Source organism: the organism of the source record quoted next, unplaced genomic scaffold, assembly GCF_019419815.1.
Source record: "Pyrus x bretschneideri cultivar Hongxiangsu unplaced genomic scaffold, Pyrus_bretschneideri_v1 Contig39, whole genome shotgun sequence".
In the NCBI taxonomy this organism is placed as follows: Eukaryota; Viridiplantae; Streptophyta; class Magnoliopsida; order Rosales; family Rosaceae; genus Pyrus; species Pyrus x bretschneideri.
Genome location: NW_025999712.1, coordinates 1,168,867 through 1,195,821, shown reverse-complemented (window position 1 = coordinate 1,195,821; position 26,955 = coordinate 1,168,867). Strand labels below are relative to the sequence as shown.

At 38.1% G+C, this 26,955-nt stretch overlaps 4 protein-coding genes and 1 long non-coding RNA gene across 7 annotated transcripts; 4 read left to right on the top strand and 1 right to left on the bottom strand.

The window, feature by feature from the left end:
• The first annotated feature begins 239 nt into the window (after window positions 1-239).
• Window positions 240-3,265, top strand: LOC103931243 (pyruvate decarboxylase 1-like). Its single transcript, XM_009340677.3, has 6 exons — window positions 240-854; window positions 1,209-1,372; window positions 1,580-2,230; window positions 2,315-2,432; window positions 2,545-2,733; window positions 2,919-3,265. The coding sequence occupies exons 1-6, from the start codon at window positions 327-329 to the stop codon at window positions 3,087-3,089; spliced, it is 1,821 nt and encodes a 606-aa protein (XP_009338952.2). The 5' UTR covers window positions 240-326; the 3' UTR covers window positions 3,090-3,265.
• A 3,204-nt stretch (window positions 3,266-6,469) lies between these two features.
• Window positions 6,470-9,498, top strand: LOC103931244 (protein CHUP1, chloroplastic-like). Of its 2 annotated transcripts, none has more exons than XM_048564515.1 (5): window positions 6,470-7,620; window positions 7,761-8,077; window positions 8,203-8,314; window positions 9,033-9,164; window positions 9,260-9,498. In XM_048564515.1, exons 1-5 carry the CDS (start codon window positions 7,012-7,014, stop codon window positions 9,299-9,301), a joined length of 1,212 nt encoding a protein of 403 aa, XP_048420472.1. In that variant the 5' UTR covers window positions 6,470-7,011; the 3' UTR covers window positions 9,302-9,498. The 2 variants fall into 2 exon arrangements, with proteins under 2 accessions (XP_048420472.1, XP_009338953.2); XM_009340678.3 differs by having other exon boundaries at window positions 6,482-7,620; window positions 9,253-9,498.
• A 1,968-nt stretch (window positions 9,499-11,466) lies between these two features.
• On the bottom strand, window positions 11,467-11,978 carry LOC103958996. The gene is made up of 2 exons (XR_668977.3): window positions 11,856-11,978; window positions 11,467-11,705 (listed from the first exon to the last, which is right to left on the bottom strand). It is a non-coding gene; the product is annotated as an uncharacterized LOC103958996 (long non-coding RNA).
• A 1,268-nt stretch (window positions 11,979-13,246) lies between these two features.
• On the top strand, window positions 13,247-21,142 carry LOC103931246 (6-phosphofructo-2-kinase/fructose-2,6-bisphosphatase). Of its 2 annotated transcripts, none has more exons than XM_009340681.3 (23): window positions 13,247-13,724; window positions 13,837-13,900; window positions 14,056-14,354; window positions 14,538-14,756; window positions 15,056-15,262; window positions 15,369-15,464; window positions 15,683-15,781; window positions 15,886-15,915; window positions 16,245-16,298; window positions 16,651-16,704; window positions 16,788-16,865; window positions 16,975-17,066; window positions 17,142-17,199; window positions 17,299-17,373; window positions 17,681-17,728; window positions 18,538-18,635; window positions 19,001-19,076; window positions 19,696-19,758; window positions 19,893-19,978; window positions 20,049-20,117; window positions 20,198-20,261; window positions 20,361-20,426; window positions 20,782-21,142. In XM_009340681.3, exons 1-23 carry the CDS (start codon window positions 13,521-13,523, stop codon window positions 20,857-20,859), a joined length of 2,277 nt encoding a protein of 758 aa, XP_009338956.2. In that variant the 5' UTR covers window positions 13,247-13,520; the 3' UTR covers window positions 20,860-21,142. The 2 variants fall into 2 exon arrangements, with proteins under 2 accessions (XP_009338956.2, XP_009338955.2); XM_009340680.3 differs by having other exon boundaries at window positions 19,893-19,984.
• Window positions 21,143-25,445: 4,303 nt separating this feature from the next.
• On the top strand, window positions 25,446-26,645 carry LOC103931247 (RING-H2 finger protein ATL63-like). Its single transcript, XM_009340682.3, has one exon. The coding sequence runs from the start codon at window positions 25,611-25,613 to the stop codon at window positions 26,433-26,435; it is 825 nt and encodes a 274-aa protein (XP_009338957.2). The 5' UTR covers window positions 25,446-25,610; the 3' UTR covers window positions 26,436-26,645.
• Window positions 26,646-26,955: the final 310 nt, after the last annotated feature.

Genomic DNA, 26,955 nt, shown 5'->3' with positions numbered 1-26,955 from the left:
TCTTTCTACCAGAACATAAAATCATATGGATATTATAAAATAAAATAAAAAGACAAATTATTTCCTTCTCCTTTAGTTTAGCACTCGCTCTATTACTTTACCGTGCATAACCCCGAATGTGTCTCTTCACCCTTCCCAAGAAACCCCACCACCTTATTTCACGTACAAAACAAACCTATATATAAATCTTTCTTACTCTCCTTCCTCCTCCCAACAGCCACAAAGATCCAATCTTTTCTCCCATTTTTGTTCGATCAACAGTGTGTTTGATCTCCACTACAAGACCAGAATCCCGAATCCCGCTTTCGAGCTCCCCGTTTTCCACCATGGCCACCAGCATTGGCTCTCTAGACTCATCAAAACCCGCCAACAACAACGTGGGCTGCCCTCCTCAAAACGGTACTGCCACCATCCACGACTCCTCCCACCCTCCGTCCACCATTGCCTCCGCTGACTCCACTCTTGGCCGCCACTTAGCGCGCCGCCTGGTGGAGATAGGGGTGGGGGACGTGTTCACTGTCCCCGGGGATTTTAACTTAACCCTATTAGACCACCTCATTGCTGAACCGAAGCTCACCAACATCGGCTGCTGCAATGAGCTCAATGCCGGGTACGCCGCTGATGGATATGCCCGGGAGCGTGGCGTTGGGGCTTGCGTTGTCACGTTTACCGTGGGTGGGCTTAGTGTTCTCAACGCCATTGCTGGAGCTTACAGTGAGAACCTTCCTGTTATTTGTGTTGTTGGAGGGCCAAACACAAATGATTATGGCACCAACAGAATTCTTCACCACACCATTGGCTTGCCGGATTTCAGCCAAGAACTCAGATGCTTCCAGACTGTCACTTGCTATCAAGTAAGCTCAAGTGTTTGATTTGCCTTTATTTATTTATAATATATGACATTTAAATATAAATATTTTATTTGTAACCATCTGAGCTTTAAATTATACTCTTTGATGACATTTTTTTACTCACAAAAAGGAGAATAAATAGGAGTGTTAAATTGCAGGCCACATTTTAAATTTTAAGTGTAGAACCATGCATAATAATATATATACAACATTTTAGTGCTTTGACCTAATTAGGATTTGAATTTATTACTTATAATATATTGTTGTGTTATTTTGCGTTTTGGGAAAATTTGGATTTGTGTTATTTTCCTTGTGTAATTATGCATAGATTCTTGTTTATGCTATTTGCTGTGGCAGGCTGTGGTAAACAACTTGGATGATGCACATGAACAAATTGATACTGCCATTTCTACTGCTCTCAAAGAAAGCAAGCCTGTCTATATCAGCATTAGCTGCAACTTGCCTGGCATTCCACATCCAGCTTTTAGCACACACCCCATTAAATTTTCCATCTCACCTAGGTAACTTATTTGTTAATTGATCTTCATGGTTTATCTGAGTTGTGTAAGGTATGTCAAACATGTACAAGATCCCGCACCATGTCCAGTATCAAATAAAAGTTCGACAGATAAGATATTTATGATTGACAATTTGATAATGTAACATTTTTTTTCTGTTTCTTTAACATGAGATTTAGTTTATGACAATTTGATGATTTCGTGATACAGAATGACCAACAAGTTGGGGCTAGAAGCCGCTGTGGAGGCCGCAGCTGCCTTCTTGAACAAGGCAGTGAAGCCAGTTGTGGTTGGCGGACCAAAGATCCGAGTGGCAAAGGCACATGAAGCCTTTGTTGAATTTGCTGATGCTAGTGGCTATGCTGTTGCCATGATGCCATCAGCCAAAGGGCGTTTCCCCGAAACCCATCCTCGCTACATCGGGACATACTGGGGAGCAGTCGGCACAGCCTACTGTGGTGAGATTGTAGAGTCTGCCGATGCATACTTGTTTGCTGGTCCAATCTTCAACGACTACAGCTCTGTTGGATACTCTCTTCTTCTCAAGAGGGAGAAGGCAATTATTGTGCAGCCTGATCGTGTGGTGGTTGGCAATGGCCCTTCTTTCGGGTGTGTCCTAATGAAGGACTTTCTTCAGGCACTTGCACAGCGTGTCACCAAAAACACAACCGCTCACGAAAACTATACCAGAATCTTCGTCCCAGATGGCCAGCCTCTCAAATCTCAGCCTAATGAGCCTCTTAGAGTGAACATTCTGTTCCAGCACATTCAGAAAATGCTCTCAGCTGACACCGCGGTTATTGCTGAGACCGGTGATTCTTGGTTTAACTGCTTGAAATTGAAACTGCCGGAAGGATGTGGGTGAGCATGCAACAAAACCCTGGCTATTTTATTTGAGGTTTTTATTTTTTCAGTATCATTAGAGAAAAAAAGTTGGTCTTGCAGGTACGAATTCCAGATGCAATATGGATCGATTGGTTGGTCTGTTGGTGCAACTCTAGGCTATGCACAGTCAGTTCCGAAGAAGCGCGTCATTGCTTGCATCGGTGATGGGAGCTTCCAGGTTCAAATTAATGCTTCGACCAGCGTTTGATTTAACTTTAACATTTTAGAGAAATATTGTTGGTTAATTAATTGGTCTCAAAGCTTATATATATAACTTTTTTTTATGACAGGTGACTGCACAAGATGTGTCAACAATGATTCGATGCAATCAAAGGAGCATCATCTTCCTCATAAACAATGGCGGATACACCATAGAAGTTGAAATCCATGACGGCCCTTACAATGTGATCAAGAACTGGAACTACACTGGTTTGGTGGACGCAATCCACAACGGCGAAGGAAACTGCTGGACAACAAAGGTTAGTGTTTGATTAAAAACATGCACGAATTAGGCAGCTGCTATTTTCCATCTCATATTAGACGAAGGATGACAAACTGAGAGCGTGAATGGTATTGTACTTGCTTTGGTAGACTATATATGTTGTGTTGGAGAAGTAAATCAGGACCTAATTTATGTGTTTTTCCTTCTTTTTTTTGGTCTCAGGTTCGTACTGAGGAGGAGCTAACGGAGGCAATTGCAACAGCAACGGAGGAGAAGAAAGACTGCTTGTGCTTCATAGAAGTGATTGCTCACAAGGATGACACAAGCAAAGAGCTGCTTGAATGGGGGTCAAGGGTCTCATCTGCCAATAGCCGCCCGCCAAATCCTCAATAGAAAAATGCCATCCTTTAGAATGATCTCAAGAAATTCAAATTAGAATAAGATCTTAGTACTTTGGTAGAGTGAACTATTTTATTTAAATTAGAATAAGAGCAAATTATGTCTTAGTAGTGTGTTTCTATTTTCTATTATTCGTGATGGAATCAATTCATTTACTTGGAATTATTAGTTTCTGCTTCATTCGTATCATTTCCTATGTTTTGAACCTTTTATTTTAATACTTGTCAAACAAGCTCAATTGCCATGACCCAAAGAGGAAAATTTGGGTTCCAATCATTGTAGTTTGGAACCTTTGGCAGTTTGGTGTGTATTTTGTTTTGTTGGATAGTTAAGAGCTCGTTTGGGAAATGATCTTAAATAACTGAAGCGTTTTCAGAAAAAATATTTTGAAACTAATTATTGGTAAAAATGTAAGTTAATCCTGAAAAAAAACACTTGAAGTGTTTTTTACAAGAAGAATTAGTTATGTGTTTCTTTCTTGAAGGACGTTAAAAGGGACACTAGAGTAGTGCCGATCAAGGACGTTGAGATGCTCAAGTGAGTATTTTGTATCAAACACTAAGTTAGGACTTTGATTTGGAAATTAATTATGTTTATAAATTGCAAGATCCATGTATAGCTAGGTTTAAGCTGTGGTTGCATTCCTTGAAATGTGTTGCTTTTGTGACACCAAAAGCTTCTTGAAATGTGGTCAACCCAATTAACATACTAATCCACTAACCCACATAGCAAGTTAAGATGCGCAAAAAAGTCTGTATGATTGACTTGCTTCTTATCTTTGTTTTTTTTTCTGTGCGATAAATACATGTATTTTCCTACTTTAGCTATTTTCACATGATGAGTGCTAGAAGAATATGAGAACAACTTGAATCAGGCTGTTAAATTAGGTATTTAATTTGTCCGTTCAATTTTAAAAAGCATACCCACACGTTATTGACTACTAATATTATTTATATTACTGGTACTTTGATTACTTACTCGTCCATATCATGTTGACGTATAAGTTTGTAATCCAAGTTTTTGTCACTAGTTGTACGCAAGGATCTCCTTACCAAGGAAAGACTGAGTTATTACTGTGCAAGCTATTGCTAGTACTGTAAAGTACGTCCAAACATGTCAGATGGCCATTCAAATGAAAGATCGTGTTCAAGTAGAGTAGTCAAATTTGATTTTTCTGTTTCCCTTGATATGGGCATGTCTGTCCGCCAAATGAATTCTTCACTGACTAGAGACTACTACCTAGTTTCTGAGTCTCCTCTACCTTCTTTGACCAAATAAAAAATCTCCTCGATCTTTTGAAAACAATTTATATGGAACATATTTTACATATGAAGTTCTAATCTAATAACACATTATCATGTGAATCAAAATTTACACATAACACTACATTATTAGGTAAGAAATATTATGTGATGGTGAATCTGTTTCATGTAAGTTATTCTTTTCTTTTTTTGGCTTTTTTACTTAAAAGTATTTTACGTGGCAGGAATTCGTCATCATCACAGTGTTCGTACTAATAATACAATAGAATATCACGTATATAGAAAGTTGCACACATTCTCCATCAAATTAAAGTCCTTCAAATCAATACAGGGTCCTGCACGTTCAAGTTGTTTTATCTATGAACAAACACACACGCACTACCCCCCACCCAAAATAAGGTTCCCTTACCTGTAGGGTACTTTGATTAGGGGCTCTATAGGGTATGTGGTCCCCTAGAAATTAAAGCTGAATTTGAAGTGGACTTGTACTAAAAGGAATAGGATCCTCTCCTGAGTAAATCCTGGGGATCCTCATGATTAACTAACACAGGCCGTTAGATTTTGATCAAATTGTTACAAACAGAAAGTTCCTTTAAAAATTATAATAATTATAACCGTTAGATCAAAATCTAACAACCTATGTTGGTTAATCATGAGGATCCAGAGCATTTGGTCATGAGAGGATCCTATTCCGTACTAAAATCAGTGAGAAGAACATAAACCCTTAAAAAAGATCTAAAGATTATGCTCATGCCAAGTAATTACACCTCAGGTCTAGGTGAGCTACCTTTCAGCTTCAGCCTATTAATGCTTTATTATTCACAGTTGTAGGATTTTCTCCTTAGGGGTTCATTGGCATAGAACAAATTTTGCCTCTTAAATCTGACGTATATTGTCTAGTTGATTATGATAGTGTGTTTGTTCTTTATATCGATATTTAAGTTCTCTCACCATAAATTAGAGTAATTTAAACTGTTGTCATAAACAATGGCATCCAAATATCGATCTTGTTATATTACCACAAGATAAGTGTAGGGTTTTGTCTAATGCGGCAAATATATTGCTGGATAGTTGCGTGACGTAAGTAGCTTCTCATTGGGCATAATAAAGCTGGATGGCCGGCCACTTATTCTGCAACCATCTTGCAAGATTTGTGTTGTCATGAAGAATTTTTGCATAAATGTGATCCTCAAAAAGAAAAATGACACCCGCTCTCCATTTTATTTTTACTTTGTTCCATGAAGGACATGAAAAATAAAGCAAGAATAGGGGAAGATCTGAATCTGGTAGGCTGTGAATGTCGAGGCTTTTACTTTTTCTTTAATTTTCGACTGTCAGCATATATCCTTCTCTGTTGCTCTTATTTCCCCTTCCCCTTTTTTATGGCTTTCGCCTTGCTTCGCAAGCAAAGAATTGAAAATTCGTATTCAATTTTGTCATGATCCCGTGGAGGACTAAATCAATCGGCATATCAACCGACTTATGTATGCTAATTAAGATTTACCTAATGATTTCAACATCCCAGCCTGAGACTGACACCTGGACAACAAAAACTGGTCCAAGAAGCTAGTTAGTGAGCATTAAGTTGTTAGTTAGCAATCAATCAATCATGCACCATTCGTTGTTTAGCCGAAGCTTGACAATTCTACATGTAAAATGTGATGGAAATGACATTCCTCACGTAAAACTTAAGAGTGACTCTCGTACGCATCCAATGCACAGTTTTAGTGGCGTTGAGAAGACATAAGAAGAAGAAAAAAACCTAACACTCACTTGTGATTAGTAGGAGCCATAACCATGTTCGGTACATGATACATGGACTAGTGCTTTCTAATATGGTATCCGAGTCTTTAGTGTAGGGGTTTTGAATTCGATTCTCATTGATCACCTCTTTGTTGGTTTGCAGAGCACAGAGTTAGGCTTCACCTATATGTTTGTACCTCTCCTGCTATTGATCTACCTGTCAACGTATGTACCAAATTAAGGTAAAAGTTGACATACATTGTTAATTCATTACGTGAATGCTCAGGCTTTTGGAATTATGAATACACTACCTTGCCAATTATATTCTAACATAATTGTATTAAATGCTCAAGAAAAAGATGGGGTTTATAGTAAACTTGACCAAAGAATATAATGTTGCACCTAAACCAACTAGTACTTGCAATCAAGTCCCTTACCTACAATTCAACATTGCCATTAAACAAATGACAGAATAAACTAATGTTAACGTATAAAGTCTTGCAAATGTAAAAGTATCCTTGTCTAAACTAAGGTTAACATATTTGGATCAAGTGAGAAAACCATCTACGCTCTACACTTGAGAGGTCTCTAGGTTCGATTCTCCTCACTCTCACTAAAAGAAAAAGAAAAAAAAAATCATCTACCCTATATCTAAAGTCATGTGTACCGTTTTCCCTCCGGGCCTTGCTCGTTATCGCTTATATCAAAATAAAAAAGGGCAAGCTAATGTTAATGTAGTATTAATGCCCTAATAAACGACTCGCTAGATCAGCATCAATCGTCATGTTTACGTGAACTCACCAAGCCTTGCATCAAAAGTAAGACAACATAACATAAAAGAGGAACGAGCCAGCAACTCATTTGTCACCTCTAGCTATCTCCTTCCAGTGAAAGCATAGCAAACTCGGACGATGCCAGAAGAAGATGAAAGCTCCGAGATCGTCATCTTTCTCAGGAAAGAACTCGAAGCCTCTCTCGAAAAGAACGGCTCGTTGGAGAAAGAAAACCATGAATTGAAGCAAGAAGTTGGTCGTCTTAAAGCACAAATAACTTCCCTCAAAGCACACAACAATGAGAGGAAATCTGTGCTCTGGAAGAAGTTTCAAAGCACATTGGAGCAGAGTGCATTGGAGCAGAGTCCAGCGAAAGAGAGACCGAATCCGAAAGTAGACTTCACGGAATCTCAAGCCATAAAGGAAAGACCGGCAACAAGATTATTACCAACCGATGCACCACCACCAACACCAAGGCCTCCTCCTCCTCCTCCTGCTTTGTTCAAGGAGGTAAAGGAAAATAAAGGGCCTTCAGCACCAGCACCGCCGCCTCCTCCTCCGCCCTCAAAATCATTAATCGGGTCAAGAGGAGTGCGACGTGTGCCAGAAGTAATTGAGCTGTACCGTTCACTTACAAGGAAAGATGCACACATGGAGAACAAAGCCAACCCTGCAGGAGTTCATGCTTTTGCACTTACTAAGAACATGATCGGAGAAATTGAAAACCGTTCATCTTATGTTTTAGCTGTAAGTTAATATAGCAAATGATTTCCGCACACGCCTTTTTCTAAGTCTGCACACTTTCTTCTGGTAATTGAATTGATTAAATCAAGAGAGAATCATACAGTAAGAAATATTTCTAATACTAATTTCTACATTCTGGACAGATAAAGTCGGAGGTCGAAACGCAAGGAGAGTTCATAAATTTCTTGATCAGTGAGGTGGAGTCTGCAAAATTTACAAACATCGCAGACGTGGAAGCATTTGTAAATTGGCTGGATCGGCAGCTATCTTCTTTAGTGGATGAAAGAGCAGTGCTGAAGCACTTCCCGCAGTGGCCGGAACGAAAAGCAGACACGCTGCGAGAAGCCGCTTTCAGCTACAGAGACCTGAGGAATCTGAAAAATGAAGCCTCATCATTCGAGGACAACATGAAGGAGCCATCAGTCCTTGCTCTGAGAAGAATGGAAGCATTACAAGACAGGTAAGCGTGGAGTACAATATTACCATTCCATTGATATAGAAAATTGCAGATGTGTGTCAGGTCAGTTGATTGGAGTAATAGCTTACAATATCGTCTCGTTTAATGTTAGAAGTCCAATTTTGCAGGTTGGAAAGAAGTGTGAGCAGCACAGAAAGAACAAGGGAGAGTGCCAGCAAGAGGTACAAGGATTTTCAGATCCCATGGGAATGGATGCTGGACACAGGCCTGATGGGTCAGGTAGGTAGATAACCATGTTTTACCAATAACTTTAATTTGGCAATCATTCAGATAATAATTTATGAATCCTATGTTTACTTTTGACTTCCATTAAAGTGGTACTAAATTATGGTTAATTAGAGCTCAAGTAACTAAATATCTACGTTTTTTAGTCGAGATCAAATTTTTTGTACTCATTTTGTGTGTAGTCTTTATCATTGAATGATACGAGTTAAGTTTATGTCAATAGAGTTAAGGAGAGTTAAATGTATGACAACAGAGTTAAGAAGGGTTAAATGTATGACAATAGAATTAAGGAGAGTTAAACTTATGGACACGTATCAATCAACGATAGGAGCCACAGGAAGGCCCACACAAAACAAAATAAAGGCAAAAGATTTGAACACTTTCTAGCTAAGCAAACCCCCATCTAGTTTCAACTTTCGACTGATTAACAATGATGTGGAAGCTATAAAATGTGAAAATTGTGAACATGAATTGACCACACTATTCTACGAGACTGTAGATAGCAGTTCGCGAAGAATAAGAAAGTTGTTATTAACACTCTTAAGATAATCGTTCTTCACTCTACGACTGTTTCAGAGTGCTAACGACAATACCTGAGGAGTGGATTTGAAGCAAGGGGTGGATTCACGCACATTCATTCGAAAACATCTCATTTCACCCAAAACCATCGATTGATAATAACTGCATATCTTGTACACATAACTATTTGCAGATGAAACTGAGCTCACTGAAGCTAGCCAAGGAGTATATGAAGAGAATTACCAGAGAAGTGCAGTCTAGTGAATGCTCAAGAGAAGAAAATCTCCTGCTTCAAGGAGTCCGATTCGCTTTCCGGGTACACCAGGTAGTGAAGCGCTTCACAAACGCCGTTCCAAATTTCTTGACCTACTTGTTAATTCGTTGTACCGGGTACTCACACACAGAAAATTCAGTTTGCAGGTGGTTTTGATTCGGAGACGGTACTTGCATTTGAGGAACTAAAGAAGATAGGCGCGAATAGTAGAAGAAATGGCACGATTTAGCTCACTCTATACGTACATGAACCCAGAAATTGATCGATGGGGGTGTCAGCAGATTAGTTGTAGCAGAAAATGTGTTTGTAAAATGTCCAACATATAATGTGTTTGAAGATATTATACTGGTAAAACTACAAGATTAATTTAATTTGAATTGGGTGCGACAGGTCTTCACTCAGGGAAATTCTCCGATTTGGCGGAGGATCACGTCGTCCGTCAGACCACTCTCACAAAGAACGTAATCCCTTCTTTTAGGGTTCCACCATTTGTGCTTCCTCAACTAGCATGCACACTGAACACCACCGAGTCCTTAAACAGTAAACAAGAATTTGATCGATACTCTGGATGCAAAGAATCGAAATCAATAATACTAGACACACTGACTCTTTTACCAACTATTATCTCAACTCCCTCACATGACGGAACCATATTGGATCCAAACCAAGTAAGATTGTTGAAACAAAAATTAAGAAAAAAGTCGGTGCTTCTAGCATTACTTGAAGAAAAGGAAGACAGGAAGTACAGAATTGCTCATTCATTACAAATTCTCTCGAGACCTTCTGGGATCCAAAGGACTCACAAGAACATGACTCGGTGTGTTTGAAGTTTATACACTCCTACTTGAGGAACCCTAATGGAGGGAGTTCAGTTCTCTTGAGTGGCCAAATAGGTGATGGTTCACTCGTTGGACCCAAATATTTATAATGAATCCTTTGCACAACACTCATAGGCAACAATATCTCTACTTCTAGATATAAAAACATAATGCGGATTATCGTTAATCCTCTTTTCATTAAATCTGAATCCACTACCTTTTCTCAAAAATTCCATGTGCATGTTCTAGATTAAGTTAGTGGACCACGTCACCCGTCCGACCACACTCACAAATTCACAAAGAGCATAACTCCTTATTTGGGTCACAAAAGAATGAAATTCTAGCATAGGGAAACCAGAACCCCTATGTCCCAGACAGAACAACCACCCTACACCACACCCTCGATTGTTAGACCAACCCCTTCTCCACTCTTTGACCCCACCATTTTTTCAATCCTAGTCTAGTTTTCGGACGAAAGAGGGTGGGATCAAAAATAGGGTTAAGTGTGACGTTGAAAATCAAGGAGGTGGGGTAGGGTGGTTCTTTGTGTCTTGACCATATGGTTGAGCTGATCCGGTGCAAAACCGTAGAATTTCTTCCTCCTCAGACACCAAATGCTTGTCCAACACAAATGCAGGGGATTCGATTTTTTATGAGTATGGTTGGACCAGTAACGTGGTACACCAACCAAACCTAAGCAAGCATACCAGCTCATCAAGATACAAATATAAGTGCCTCATTCTCTTGGTCACAGATTAAGGATTCATGGTCAAACACCCTTTAGATTTTATATCAAGAGTTTGAGATTTAAAAGCTCATTCATTTAATCTCCACCCATGATCAAAATCTAATGGTGGATGACCACACATTCCTTGGTCACCAAACATTTCTTAAAAACATACTTTGGATAAACATAATCCTCCTAAACAAATCTGAATGAATATTGCTATGCACAACAACCTTACATGAATTTGTGATCTGTATTTTGGTTATAAGATAGTTGGAAAAGTAGCAAACATAGCAGCACTCATCCAAATCCGCAAGACTACAATAAGATAGAGAGGTTCCAAGTTCTGAAAATTTTGTGAACCCTCAAGACTACAAAAAGTTGAGGAAATTTCTTACAAATGAGAAGCTTAAGAAAGGGTTGGATGACTTTTTTTTTTTTTTTTTCCTCAAATTTTAGTTTGGAGAAGAATTTAGGAAGGTTCAATGATGGATTTTATGTAACGACCCGTCCCCAAAAATTACAGGGACGGGTTGTTACATTATACCCAGCACTTTCCCTAAAACTTCCCCCATTTTTCTGAGAATAAAAAACCAACTCTTCTATCTTTCCTAAAACTTCCCAAATTTGAAAAATCCTCAAACTTTTCACCAAATTCAATTGGGTGTTTAGGGTTAACTAAACTATTTGATTTCTACCCAAAATTTAACGTTTTACTCAGATAAACCCCAATGTAAAAAATCAACAAAAACAAATCAAACATTTAAAATCACAATTTCTTCCAAACAAAGCAATCCTCGCAGCCAAATTATAAAAAGCAGTCAAATTTCATTTGAATAGTAAGAAAGGTAGCAAAGGTAAAAAGATAAGAACATCAAAGGTTTCACATTAATTCTAAACAAACCGCTAAGTCTGACAAGATCCAAAACCCTAGGGGTCAGAAGATCCGCCATGCGAACGAGCTCCACGCAGCTGCTCCTCTCACTTAGATCTCTGCCTCATCTTTCGGCGCTTCCTCTTCAACCTCCTCATCCTCTTCTTCTTCCACTGCAATTAAACGGAACCAATTATAGGAGATTGATCTTGATAGATTGGAGACTAAGGCCTTGTTTGGCAAAGCTTCTAACTTATCATAAGCACTTTCAGGAAAAGCTAAAAAATTTGGATGCAGAAATGTGAACTAGTTAGAGTTGTTACCTTGGCTCTCATGGCGGCGAAGCGTGACTGGAAACCCTTGCGCTGTTTGTTGGAGGTCCTCCGATGAGAACCGGCGGATGAGAAATGGGTGTTGTGTTGTGGGAGTGAGACAGTGAGGGGGAGGTTAGCGTTTATAAGTAAAACCCTAGCTGTGTTTTGGGCCGTTGGATGTAATCCGACGGACATGGGCTCGACCCGGGTAAGAATTAAAGGGCATTAGTGGGCCATCTTCTAAATAGCTAGACCTATGCTGTTGTTTGGGCCGTGGCCCGTAACTATTATCACTGTATACATCAGAGGAAATCGAAACTTTAGAACTCGTTTGGAAAAACTTTTTTGCATGTATTTCCGCTTAGAATTACTTTTAAGTAAAAAGACTTCTACCAAAAGTATATTAACTTCAAGTACTTTGTTTGAACCTAGAAGCATTTCTAACATTTTATGTCATACAAATGGTTTCGATAATTTAAAACATTTTTAGTTATTTTAAAAATATTTCTAAATAGACTGATGTGCTTTTAAATGACTGTAAATTCTTTCAGAGCAATTATTTTTTAATTTCAAAAATATTTAAAGTACTTCACTTAAGTACTTTTCAGAATTTACTTGTATATTTATCATTAAAAGCACCTCATTGTTATACTGATTATCCTAAAAGCGTACATTACTACTCGCAACATGAGATAAAAATATGCTTGTTAGAGAATTCAAAATACTAATTCCTCGGAATATAATTGCCTTTTCACCAAAAAAAAAAGGAGTATAATTTACCTGAATATTCTATTGGTCCCAGGCATATATCCAAAGTTATGTTGCTAATTAATCTGCCGTTCATCAAAATTTTGTGGAGGATATTTGTTACGAATTTTGATATAGAAGCAAGAACAAGAATTCGAACACCAAACTTCCTTCAACAACTCCAAAAAATCTACTAAACTAATAATTATGGAAATTAAAGATAAATAAGTCGATTCCTTTTCAACTTTCGCAAAACAGAAAATCTTGTTGACTTGAAATCGTCATTTTTGAAAATAAATAAGTCAATCACTGATAAAAAAAAAAAAAAAAAAGTAGTTGGCCTAACATAATCAAAGCGTTTGACAATACATAATATCTATATTGTTCTTATCAACAAGAAGAGTAGATTTAAAATTCAGTCATCTTCTAGTTGTTAGAAGAAGAAAAAATTCCGTAAATGGTTGATTGAGATAATTACATTGCTAGATTGTTAATCCAAACCACTAATCTGATCGATTCTAACCTAAAACATCATGACATATGTTAGTCCAGTATCAAAATACGTATCACGCACAAGAAGCGAATGTATCTTAATAAAACAAGGATAACAAGTATATTGATAATATATTCAATATATTAATATCACAGTCAAATTTTTCAGTGTACGTAATATGATTTGATTTTGCAACTTCTCCTTCTAACGTACCGGGGAAGGCCTTAGCCGCGGCGGTGACCCCATCATCAAACTAGAAAGCTAATCCAATCCAACCCGAGGCCGGCAGCATATAAATTCAATCCAATCCAAAATATTTCCAATCCCTCCCATTTTCCATCTCTAACTCTCCACTCCCATTCTATCCAATCCCAAAAACTCGCACCACAAAGCGCACTAACCGCCGTTCTGAGCAGAGAGAGAGGAGAGAGAGAATGGGGACCGGTGCGTCCAAGAGGACGGACGACGGCTCGCACGGCGGCCATGAGCCGGAGGAGGAGGAATATTTGGACCAGGGAGGTGGGCAGCTCTATGTGTCGCTGAAGATGGAGAACAATTACAAGCTCAAGAAAGGCGAGCTCCTCCCTCACGTCTTCGGCTCCGTCCCGCTCGTTGGCTCTTGGGATGCTTCCAAAGCTGTAATCTTTCTACAAATTCAATCCAATTAGTTCGCTGACTATCTATTAGTTAATCCCGTTTTTGTTTTCTGATTGCTGATTGATGCAATTGGTTGTATTGAATGATTGTTAGCTTTCAATGGAGCGGGAATCGACTTCCATGTGGGAATTGAGCTTTGTTGTTCCTCCGAATCATGGTAATTTATGATTCCGCTTTCGATTTTCGACTTGTAATTCGGAGCCTTAAATTGCTGTACTAGTATTTGCTTAGTTTAACTCTGTTTCCATTGTGGAGTGGAAAGATCTTGGCTTTCGATTTCTGATATGATTGGTTTTGTTGTATTCGAACTAGAAACTTTGGACTTCAAGTTCCTTTTGAAGCCAAAGAACAATGCGCCTGCACCTTGTGTTGTGGAGGAGGGTCCGAACCGCCAACTCATTGGAGGGGCCTTGCAAGGGGATCAAAGGCTGGCTATATTTAGGCTTAGCAGTGATGAGGTTCTTGAGTACCGGGTGTTCATTAAGGCAGATAGGGTATCGCCGTTTGATCTTGCAGCCAGTTGGAGGGCTTATCAGGATAACCTTAGGCCTTCTGCTGTTCGCGGAATTCCTGATGTCAGTTTAGGTACAGTGCCAGAGATAGGTGCCGAGGTGCGTTCCAAGTCAGAAGCTTTGCATCTCTCTTATTGCTTATTCATTATATTGACTTTTTATCGGTTGTAATTGCGGTCCTGGTTGGCTCAAAGTGAGGTTATTAGATTGTTTCCATACCTGTTTAAGAAGCTTTTGACCATTTTCGTTGGTTGGCTCAAAGTGGGGTTGTTGTATATGCAGAATGGCTCTTCAGCTAGTTTGGAGCTTGACCTTGAATATTATGTCGTTCCAGCTCCTTCAACTTCTGCCAATTCAGGTCATGTTTACGCAGCTAACAAGACCGAGACTCCAAGGTCATTAAATCTTTCTGGAGTTTTTACCAATGCAGATGGCTCTACCAGTGCTTCACATACCTTCAACGATAGTGGTGTTTCAGATGATCGACCTGCAACTAAAAAGGTTTATCACATTACCTGTGTGCCTTTTTTTTAGTTTTATTTATTTCTAAATTATATTCTCTCTCTCTCTCTCTCTCTCTCTCTCTCTCTCTCTCTCTCTCTCTCTCTTTCACCCTCTCTCTCTCACCACTATGTAACATCTATCAATTCTTACCTTCTCATTGTTTTATTGCAATTTTGAGTAGAACAACTTTTACAATAGGAGGCTCTAATCATATTTTGGTTCTGGGACAATATTTGACTCTGGAGAATTTTAATACATTGTACCGTAAGCATACCTTTAATTCAAAGTTTATGCAGGAGATGGAGGTTGTTATCCCAGATTCATCCAATCTGTCTTCTTCGTCTGGGATGGTTGAATCAAAGTCAGTGGGAACGTTTTCACCTTTCCAAAAGCAAGATAGTCACAAGGGTCTCTTTGTGGATAGAGGTGTTGGATCTCCTAGGCTAGTTAAATCTTCTAGTACTAGTACTTTCTCTGAGTCCAGATTTGATACAGAAAAAAAGGTCTGTATGGATTAGCATCTTGCCTCGAAGATTATCAAAAGTTAACTCATCTTCTATCTGCAGTGGGTGTTGTTCTGAAACTCTATCTTTCTATGTTTTATATCAGAATTCAATTCCAGAAGCTGCTGGAGCCGTTGCAGCTGCAGCCGTAGCTGATCAAATGCTTGGACCAAAGGAAGATAGGCATTTGGCAATTGTCCTGGTATTGCCCTGCTTGGGTGATTGGCCACACAGCTTAGAACTTGATAAATATAATCATCTGCTTAGTGTTGTTTCTTAGTTTGCTTCTTGGTAATTGTAAAATTGAATGTATTATTTAGTAGCCTAAAAGCTGAAACATAGAAGGTTTTATTTTGGTTGATTCAAAATTTGTTCATGACCACTAGAACAAACAATTCTAACAAGTTTTACATACTTCAGGTTGGTTTGCCTGCTCGTGGAAAAACTTTTACAGCAGCTAAGCTTACAAGGTATCTCCGCTGGTTGGGTCATGATACCAAGCACTTCAATGTTGGAAAGGTTACTACTTTTTTATGACTGACAATTGTTTGTTGTGTTCATTGTTGGAAATATATGAAGATGGACACCAACATGCCTTTTTTGTTTTTTATTTTTTGTTGCAGTACCGCCGTCTTAAGCATGGAGCTAATCAGGTAAAACTGTAGGTTGTTGAAAGTTTGATTTGGTTGATTAATTGGCAGAGAATTTAGAAGTCATTAGTGGTTAACTTGTTATCTGTTGACTGATGAGTCATCATACAAAATGCAATCTATTTGTCTCGCTGCCTAACTTTTTCATCACTAGAATCTTAGTTTAAACTTTTGCAAACATGTCATGTGGTATTCCTGTGTCAAAAGAAAATAGACATGGTACCACAATATTGAAGATGTGGGTGGAGATATAAATTTAAACAGTGTTTAAATTATTTAATCAAATAGTGCTTGGGTGCCCTGCAAAATCTCACCATATTTTATTCATGCAGACTGCTGATTTTTTCCGACCTGACAACCCTGAAGGCATGGAGGCACGTAATGAGGTGAATGTCCTTGGATTTACTTTCTTTTAGACTTCATAAATCATGATAGATTCTCCTGTTTAGAAAAGACACATCTTGAACGGATGTTTCTCAAGTGAAATAGATGAGGTCTTATATGAAACACGAAATAGAATACGATCCTAATGAAGTGAAAACACCTTGAGGGTAAGCACTTTTAGCGTATTTCAGTCAGGTCTTAGTGCACCAGTCTATAGATGCTTGTAACTCTGAGTGTTTCTGCTTGAGAATAGTACTGTTTATAGGAAATTGGATTTCATTGGGCAAATGGCCAAGTTAACACAATATTAACCTTTTTCTTTGTACATAGTTTTAATATATCACGTGCTACCAGGTAGCAGCCCTGGCATTCGATGACATGGTTTCTTGGATGCAAGAAGGTGGCCAGGTAAGTCCTTCTACATGAGTGATATTGATCTCTACTGGTGTCTGCTTAATCCTTTCTTTTTGACAAATCCAACTGGATTATAGGTAGGAATATTTGATGCCACAAACAGTTCAAGGAAACGGAGAAATATGCTCATGAAATTGGCTGAAGGAAAATGCAAGGTACTATGAGTATTGCATGGAGTGACAGTTCCCATATGACATTGTAAAAACTTGTTCTTAAGCTCTTCTAGTATATGTTTGTGTATTAATGTTTATATATTCTCTGCAGATTATTTTTCTGGAAACGTTATGCAACGATGAACGCATTATAGAAAGAAATATACGTCTTAAAATTCAGCAAAGCCCTGATTATGCAGAACAGTATGGTTTAGACCTGTACCACTAGTTCTTTATCTTGATTGATTCTGCAGTACATTAATTGTTGCCCCTCTGCAGGCCAGATTTTGAGGCTGGACTACAGGACTTCAAAAATCGACTGGCTTATTATGAAAAAGTACTTCCCTAAACATATATTATTAATGGTTTGGTGACGTTTGGTCTGTAACTATTCTTATTATTATATTTAGATTTACATTTATTCTGCCACTGCTAGGTTTATGAGCCAGTAGAAGAAGGGTCATACATCAAAATGATAGATATGGTCAGTGGCCATGGAGGCCAACTACAAGTAAGTTCACATGATTTTTGCATTGTTTTCTTGAAGAGTAGTGAACTGCGGTAATTATATCTGAACATGCTCTTAGGACATGGTCGTGTTTTGTATGTTCAAGAGGTAGATATAACTAATGGATTTTGACATTTCTACATCTTCTGAAATTATTAAGCGTGTTATTGTTGAACCTCCTACATATATGTAAATTCAATTTAATGCAACTAGGTTCTTCGCCCTTTAGAATCCTTGGCCTAGATTTTTATGCATGTGTAGCTTTGACTTTTGATTCATATCCACTCAGAAGCTTTCTATTTTGGTTCAGGTGAACAACATCAGTGGCTATCTTCCCGGACGAATTGTTTTCTTCCTGGTATGTTATTCTCTGAAGAATATGGTTCTGTATTGGCATAACTCATACTCCTATTCTTTCAAGGCTTTTATACAATGGTGGTAATCTTAGGGCCCTTTGGGTATCCTCCTTAAAGACTACGATCATTCTTAAATATGCGAGTTCGCAAATACAAGATTAAAGATTCAAAAACCTCTTGTTGAATATCTGACATTTAAACCTATGTTTAAATATTTTTACATAACCACCAGATCCGCCAACACCAACTTCAGATTTGAAGTAACGATCTAATCACCATGGTGAACAATACAACCATTAGATTGTGGTAGTAGCTCCGGGACTTTTGGCAGAGTCAAAGCAGTAATTGAGGCGATGACGAAGCAGAGAATAGAGAGGAAAATAGAGAGAAAAGATAGGATTTACAGAGACAGAAAGAAGAAATAGAGAGATCGTCCTTAGTTTCTTAAGGCAGAGAAGAGAGAGGTTTCAAGAGAAGATAGAGATGAGAGAGTTGCTGAAACAAAAACTCTAAAACCTTACATTTTGTGTTTTAAAACTAACAATCTGTCATATAATAAGTATAACAATCTGACCATAATCTGTTGGAACTGCACTTGATGGTGGTTAACTGTTAACCATCTTAGTATAAGGTTCCTCTTTTAAATTGCACTTTTAACTACCATACCAAAATCTTACGTTGATTATCCCCAAGCCCCAAACACCTTCCCCACCCCCAGCACCTCTTTTGCGCTCCCTTGGCACTCTTTTTTGGTCATTTTGCCTCTTCATACTTTGGTCATGTATTCATATATTTCTGGTACACTTTGTAGGTGAATACACACCTCACTCCCCGCCCAATATTACTTACTAGGCATGGAGAAAGTAAGGATAATGTTAGAGGCAGAATTGGAGGAGACAATCCTTTGAGGTTTGCCTTTGCTGTTGATTATCTTGATATGATAATACTGGTTTATTCATGTTAAAATATGCATTTAGTATAGTAACCGCTCAACCGCTCAAACTTATCTGATCCTCAATTCTATTCTCGTTTTATAACTCATAAGTATGCTGCTATTCATGTTTCTATTTACTAACATACAATGGTGTTGCTCCCGCCACAGTTTCATTTCAGTCTTATTGTACAATTTGGTTTTGCCTCGTTATAAGACCTGTTCCTATGATTTTTTCTACTTTCTTCGCAATGCATTTTAAATTCCACGTAAATTTTGTTTTTTGATGGTTGTCAATGCTGGGTTGTGAGTTACCAAATGATATTCCTAATTGTTTCAACAGTGATACCGGAGAAATTTATGCAAAGAAACTTGCTAACTTTGTTGAAAAGCGACTGAAATCAGAACGGGCTGCTTCTGTAAGCTTCAGCAATATCTAATGTTCAGTTTGAATTTTGTTGATTTCCATATGAATTAAATGCTTGCTGTGAGTTGATCCTTGTTTCTCATGTAGTCTACATATATCTATTGATCCCAAAAAACAAGTCTACATCTCTCTCTTACTAAAACATGCTTTGACCATGGGTGGTGTGATGGATAAAGCTAAATGTTAATTAGAAGATATATAGTATCAGCTGTTTAACATTGGAAAACTATAGTTCGCTTTTGAATGTACATTTACTAACTATTGTTTTAAGAATCTAGAAAGAAAATAATTCAAAATCAGACCAACATAATTGAGGATTGACCATGAGTGGTGGAGATGCAACCGGGATTTAATGCGAACAAATATTTTATGCGTACTGATTATCTTAATAGTGAACATATTTTAATGTCTGGGTTCCTTTCTTCATGGTATGTAGCATATGTAAGGGCTGCAGCCATGTCCCTGAAATCACTTCTTGACTTTTGTTGTTTGAAAGTTTAGCATTTTGATTTTTTGTTCATTTGTTTTCCAACTTTTCTTTCACTGTTCCTTGACTGAATGCATAATACGTGAGTGTAATGAATAATACTACTTTTCTTAATGCTGTTCAGATTTGGACTAGCACACTGGAGCGAGCAATATTGACAGCAAGTCCCATTGTAGGATTTCCTAAGGTTAGTGTGCATCGTTTAGAATGTCATAAAATTCTGTAGCCTCTCAAGTTTTATACGTTTAAGACTACCAATAGTCCCAGAAATTTAAATATAATTAAGCATAGTTGGTTTATGGTTCTTTACAATTTTGGTAGATACAATGGCGTGCACTGGATGAGATAAACGCTGGAGTCTGTGATGGAATGACGTATGAAGAGATACAGAAAAATATGCCGGACGAGTATGAGTATGTTACACTATTCTCTAAGTTAGAAGTGGTCTTTGTTGTTTGCTAATATGTTTGACTGCAGAGCACGTATGAAAGACAAACTGAGGTATCGGTATCCTCGTGGAGAATCTTATTTAGATGTCATCCAAAGGTTTGTAGTTTACAGTTACAATATACAATTTCTTGTAAGCCAACCTCTTCAGTAGAATTTAACTTCCACCGCAAATGCAGGCTAGAGCCAGTAATCATTGAACTCGAACGACAACGTGCACCTGTTGTGGTTATATCTCACCAGGTAGGTGATACACATGGCTTTAATATATGCTTAATGATCGTCTTCTTCTCTTCTTCTTTCTGTATAATTAAATGCTTGTTTATTGTTTCATTTTTGTAGGCTGTTTTGAGAGCGTTATATGCTTACTTTGCCGATAGGCCTCTGAAAGAGGTTCCACACATTGAGGTTATTGCTTCTGTTTCGTGCATTTCTTGTATTCTATTGCCTGCTTCCCTGAACATTCCGAGTTACTTACACATGGTTATTGTCGGCTTGAAAAAAAAAAGGCCAAAGGCCAAATGCCCTTTACCCTTTTGTGCTCAAGTTACGCTTGGATAAGTTTTCTCCATGTCTAATCCCTTTTTAATCCTCTCGAAATAAAAATCAATCACCTCTACCCTCGACATATCTTGAATTTTATGAGTTATCTCATCCACCATGCGAGCCCTAAAAGATCTGTCTTTCTTCGTTCATAAACTTAACGGTTTGCTTTAACTGATCTCATGAAGGTCCTTCTGACAGCCATTTTTTCAATTTTCAGATGCCACTTCACACCATAATAGAGATTCAAATGGGAGTTACGGGTGTACAGGAGAAAAGATACAAGCTCATGGACTGAATATTTGCTACCCGAAACTTTTCGTTGTAACTTAAAAGGTTCCGGAAAATTTCCGTTTGCCTAAAATTATTTTCTCCGAATCTCCGTTCGTATCTCCATCTGTTGACACAATGTAGTCTTAGCAGAAATGTCTCAACTGTATATCTGTCTACAATAATAAGTAATCCAAACTCTTAGCAACGTAGTGATTTCACTATTGGCTCCTGTTATTCTTCCCATCTTACCAAAATATGTAAAGATTTCTTGTATTAATTCTTTGGTTATCTAAATTATGATTTTAGTCTTTGGTTTAGTTACCAAAAAAGCCTATGCGGTTTTTAAGCGAAGTTTCACTTTAGTTCATATGGTTTGAATTGTTGTGATTAAACGATTGTAGTTTACTGATTGTTGTAGTTCAGGAACAATGATGTAATTCTAATTCCGTTGAGAAGTGACGAAATTAAATTATTGTCCTTGAATTGCAGTAACTAGTAAACAATATGGGTTAAACGACAATAGTTTACCGGAACCAGAGTGGAACTTTGTCGAATTACAAAGACCAAAAACATACATTGGCATTTTAAAAACTAAGAGAGGTTTTAAGCAATAGGATGTACACAAAATTCATCCATATTATGCAGAAGAAAAAAAGTTTAAAACTGAAACACAGTGATTTCAACCGGGTCTAATTTCCGTCTCACTCTTCTCTAGGCTCACTACCCTAGTAGCAAAAGATTTATTGGCTCTGCAATCGCCCAGAATTTAGCAATGTGGGGGTCCTGCTCTATGTGAACAATGTGATGATGAAACAAGGCCAAGTGTGTGACTGTGTTTGTATGGGTCAAGGACTCAAAAGGGGTCACCAGCCACAGAGCCTGCACCTACCTCCAAAGGGACAAACCCTAAAAGTGACCAGCCATCCACAAAACAGTACTTGTGGGAAGCAACAGAAAAAAGGTGTGTTTGGTTTCACATGGGAACCCTGATTTGTGAAATAATTGAGCCCTTTGAAAGATTCTTCCCCAGTTCTTCAGTCCTCTGTCTCTGCCATGAACAAAAACACCCCAAGAAAAGATAATTCGGAAGAGATTATCCTGAGATTATGAGAAGTGTTATTGGCACTTCAAAAATCTCATTCTATACTCCTTACAAGTGTATTTTTCTTTCCAAATATAGAAAATTTGGAGTGTAGAATGAGATTTTTAGAGTGTCAATAACAATTCCCGAGATAATTAGGTTGATTTTATCAGTCAAATTCATTTTGTTAGGTTTTCTATAAATATGAAAGAAGAAGAAAAGGGAGGGAATCTGTGTTGAGTTTGAAAGTTAATGTACCAAGAGAAATGTTAAGGATGCGCTCTCAAAAGTATGACTTTTTATGAACTCTCTGTTATCTCATGTTTTTTGCACAATATTTTATAATATCGACACGAAGATTGATATTACTGTGAAGTGGCAGAAGGTTCATGAAAAATTCTACTTTGAGAGAATCTCCCTAATAGTTCCATCTATTAATGGCATATTTGCAAGGAGCATGAAAGTTATGAACTTAATTAACGACGTAATTTGTTGAAAAATTGAGTCAAATTTGAAGTCAAAAGTTATACTTTGAGTCATTTTCTATGTGCATTGGAGATAGCATTAGAATGGAGAAAGTCATGAATTAGGAAGGAAAAGAAGGAATGTGTATGGGGACCAATTTGCCCTCTATAGTTATTTTGATTCTTGATTTTTCAAGTATTAGGTTATGAAATTTAATAAGATATTCACACTTTTCTGAATTCCATATATGTTAGTAAACAAATATGAAGTCATAAATTCAAGTAATTCTAGTAATTATGTTTTAATAAATGCAGAAAGAATATAAATAATTCAATTACGGTTCCAATTATAATTCAAGTACACATGGAAGGGTATAAATAATTCATGTTTTAGGAACGTTTCGATTACAATGTTCGTACAGTGATGATACGTTAAGTGTTAGTGGATGGACAAGTAGGTTCCTCAACCAGGGAAACATAAACATTATCCTAAAGCAAAAGACTCAAATTTCTTGTAAGTTAGCGTATGTACTGTTAAAATGCTTAAGTGACAGTACAATAATAATCTATTTAGCAATAAATATTTGCGTTGTTTCAAAATCACGTACATTAACGATTGACAATCATCTAAATAAAAGCTCTCAAAGAGTAGGCCTCTTTTAGGTGACAGAATCACAATGAAGAAATTGTCCGTAAATAAGCGTGCGATTTCGAGGCGTTGACGCATTTGCGAGGCGCAATTAGTTCTAACTTTCTATAAATTATTGCCGAAAGAACAAAATGCGAAAGCACTAAAAATCAAATGAAAGAAATGTGGTTAATTGATTCGATAAATCTCAAGGCCCTCGGGATTCCACCACCTCCATTAAAGAAATAGCACATGAATCCTCTCCCACCTCCGCTGCCGTCGCCTTCACGAGTCTACCATGCATCGAGTTTCCCTTTTCATTCAAAGATTTTCTAATGTACCAAGAATACAGATATATACGTCATCTATTATTATATAAATCGAGTTGTGGAGAAAAGTATTTTCTGAGTATCTTTCATTTATATAATAACATATAACGTATGTGTTCATGTTCCGAACACTCTAAAAAATCTCTTCCTTACATTCCCCTTGGCCTTGGACATAGGGATCTTCCTTTGACTTCAAACCACGACTTCACCCATTCCCTTAATATTATTGTATTCAAAGCATTAATCTACTTGAAAACTCCTGAGACTTTTGCCAACCATTACTCGCAAACGTAGGAGTAGGGCAGCCAAGTGTCCGCAAACCCCCCATTTTAATCCCATTAGCACAAGGGTTTTTTCTTCATCTTCACGTCAACTCCTCATTACTCAAGCTCACGGAAATATAGAAACAAAAGGTCACTCAAGGTGAAGTCGTTTGGGTGTATTTATAATCTAATTATATGACTTTCATTCACGGAGAATATTATGTTGGTTAAATTTATTCGTTTAAATTTATTCATTAAATGATGTGTAAGATAATGATTTCATTAACGAGCCTAAATTGTGCTGACAACAATAATTTCATAGGTGATTGTCAGTCATTGATACATTCTGAGACTGACTTGCATCAACTATAGAAATGTCTTTAACATTACCAAGTCAAACATAAAGTTCGGAGAATATTGCATTGCTTGTAAAAAGTTTGCTAACCAAATGATGTCACGAGACATATATTAGCATCGTATCCATACGGTTTATAGTAAACCCAAATTTGAGTAAATTGTAAAGTCAAGGTAACAACTAATATTTCTATGCACAAATAGTCGTTAAACGTTGATGCTTATAATCTCACTTGCATGCATTAATAGCTAACACTCATTCACAAGTACATAGATAATTGTGTTTGATATGACACATAGTTGACGAATAAAATCTAGGATAAATTACACAAAACTACCTCAATTATTGGGTTAGTCACAGTTTCATACCTCATGTTTATAAAATGTCAATGTCATACCTCATTTACGAATTTATTACAATTTCATACCTTCCGGTAGTTGTCTGTCAATTGATCCGTTAAATGCTAGCGTGGCTTGAGATAGAACTAATTTTCTATTAAAAAATTAATTAAATATTAACTAAATATTAAAAAATTAAAATTAAAAAAAAAAAAAAAAACCATAAAACCAAAAAAACCTACCCACACCCAGATCTTCCCCATCGTGTCCCCCCCCCCCACCCACCCCACCTAAACCTTTCCTTCACCACCCCACTCTCGCGGTCGTAGGTGACGCATAGGGTCGGGACTCCCTATCTCCCTCTTTCTCCTGTCGATTCTCGATATCCTCCCTCTCGAATTAGGAAGCATAATCGCTCGATGTCTCCCTCCTCGCCTCAATGTCTCCGTCAACGTCAGAGAAGTAACTGTCATCGAGGAAGTTGACAGCGGATTTGACAACAGGGACTAAATCGGTGGCGGAGTTCACCGAGTCGTAGAAAGGCGTGACCGGGACTCACTCGTGGCGTCGGATAAGAAGGTTGGCAAAGTGGATGTCCCGGTCGCAAGTGACGCAGAGGGTCGAGACTCTCTCTCTCTCCTCTCTCTCTCCCCGGGGAACCTTTTTCTTGTTGTTCTTCTTCAAGTTCTTAATCCCATGTGGGGGGAGGGGGACACGGGTCGATGGGGAAGATTTGGGTGTGGATGGGTTTTTTTGGTTTTTTCAAAATATTTAGTTAATTTTTAATTAATTTTTTAATAAAAAATGGCTACCAATTCAAGCCACGTAAACATTTTATGGAAGAATTGACAGACAACTGATGGAATGTATGAAATAAATTCGTATATGAGGTATGACATTAACATTTTATAAAGATGAGGTATGAAACTATGACTACCTCAATAGATAAGGTAGTTTTGTGTAATTTACCCTAAAATCTAGTAAGTCTAGCATTACTCCTCCATTTTTTTTTAATTACTAAGACGACCCTCGAAAGTAAAACTCTAACTCTTTGCCACCTTATCTTTGTGACACAATTTTCGTGTTAATATTATAAAACAATGTGTTAAAAAAATAAGATGACAGAGAATCCCCCATTTTTAAGAGATTCTCCTTAACCTTTCTCTATTATTTTTTTGGGTAATTAGTGGTACTTCCATTCATTTCTTCACTGACTCAATCATATGACCCATTATATCGACCTTTTCAGTTTTCCCTTCTCACCCATCGGCCCCTCCAATTACTTGCACTATCTCAGCAATAACTCCAATCCATAATAATGTTCAGTCCCAACAACTCCACCACCAACCCCTTCAAACAACTCGTCGACACTATCTTCTCATACGACGGCAATGTCATGCTCGCCGCCTTGGTCTCTCTTCTTCTCGTCATTCTCTTCGTCCTCATCCTCCACATCTACGCCAAGTGGCTATTAGCTCAAGCCCACCACCGCCGCCGGGGAAGCTCCGTCATCGTCTCTCAGGTCCTCGGTCCCAACCGCTTCCAGAACTTCCACACCTTCACATTGGACACAAACTCGGCCAACATTAACAATATTTCGGGCTCTGGTTCATCCAAAGGCCTCGACTCGAAAACCATCTCCGCCATTCCTTTGTTCGTGTACAAAACGGGGGAGTTGCCGGAGATGGCGGAGCAGGAGAGTTGTAAAAATGGGGTTTTGGAGATGGAGTGTGTGATTTGTCTGAGTCTGTTCGAGGACAACGACGTGGGGAGGAGTTTGCCAAAATGCGGTCACTGTTTTCATGTCGAGTGTATTGATATGTGGCTGGGTTCTCACACGAACTGTCCAATTTGCAGAGCTCCGACTGTGGTTGAAACGACGTCAGATAGGGTTGCGGGCGAAGAGGAATCGGTTATCATTGATGTTTTGGATTCTGGGTATGTTTCAAATCGTGGTCTTGTTAGTGTCGGAGTGATGGGTACTGATTCCGACTCGGCATCTTCGACTTCTCCTTCGTCTTCATCGTCATCGTCATCGCCATTAATGGTGGGGTGTTCACTGAAGAGAATGCTGAGCAGAAATAGGTCGGAAACTAGCAAGGTTTTCCCAACCACTAACGGGCTAGACCAAGCAGATGCTTGAGTAACTGTCGCAAGTTTTAACTTTCTCGGCGACAGCGCGTGATTAACTTACTATCACATTGTCATTCCCCTTGCGCGATAAAAGTTCTTATCGAGGATCAGAGAGTAGAGAGAGGGTTCTGTGGTTGGTTTGTAAACCAAATTTGTATAGATTTCTTGCAAGTAATACATCGATTTTTTTTTTTTTTTTTGGTTATATTTTTGGAGCGTATCAGAAATGCCTTTTGTTGACGTTATTGATGAATGATTTGTTCATACCTCTCCGGTTGTTATTGTTTTTCTGATGCGACTTGTGCTAAAAACTTTGGGTCGCTTTTGATATGAAAAGGCATGGTGTCAAAGATTTTGGATGTGACATTTACAAATAGTGTTGTATAGTTAAATGGGGTAACAAACAAACAAGGATGCCAATTTGTAGTTTTCAGGCACAATTCCGCAAAGTGAAAAGGAGAGAGTATTAGAAAAAGTAAGCTAGATTAGAGTCATGTTTGTAATCCATATCGTATTCGTAAGGAGTCATC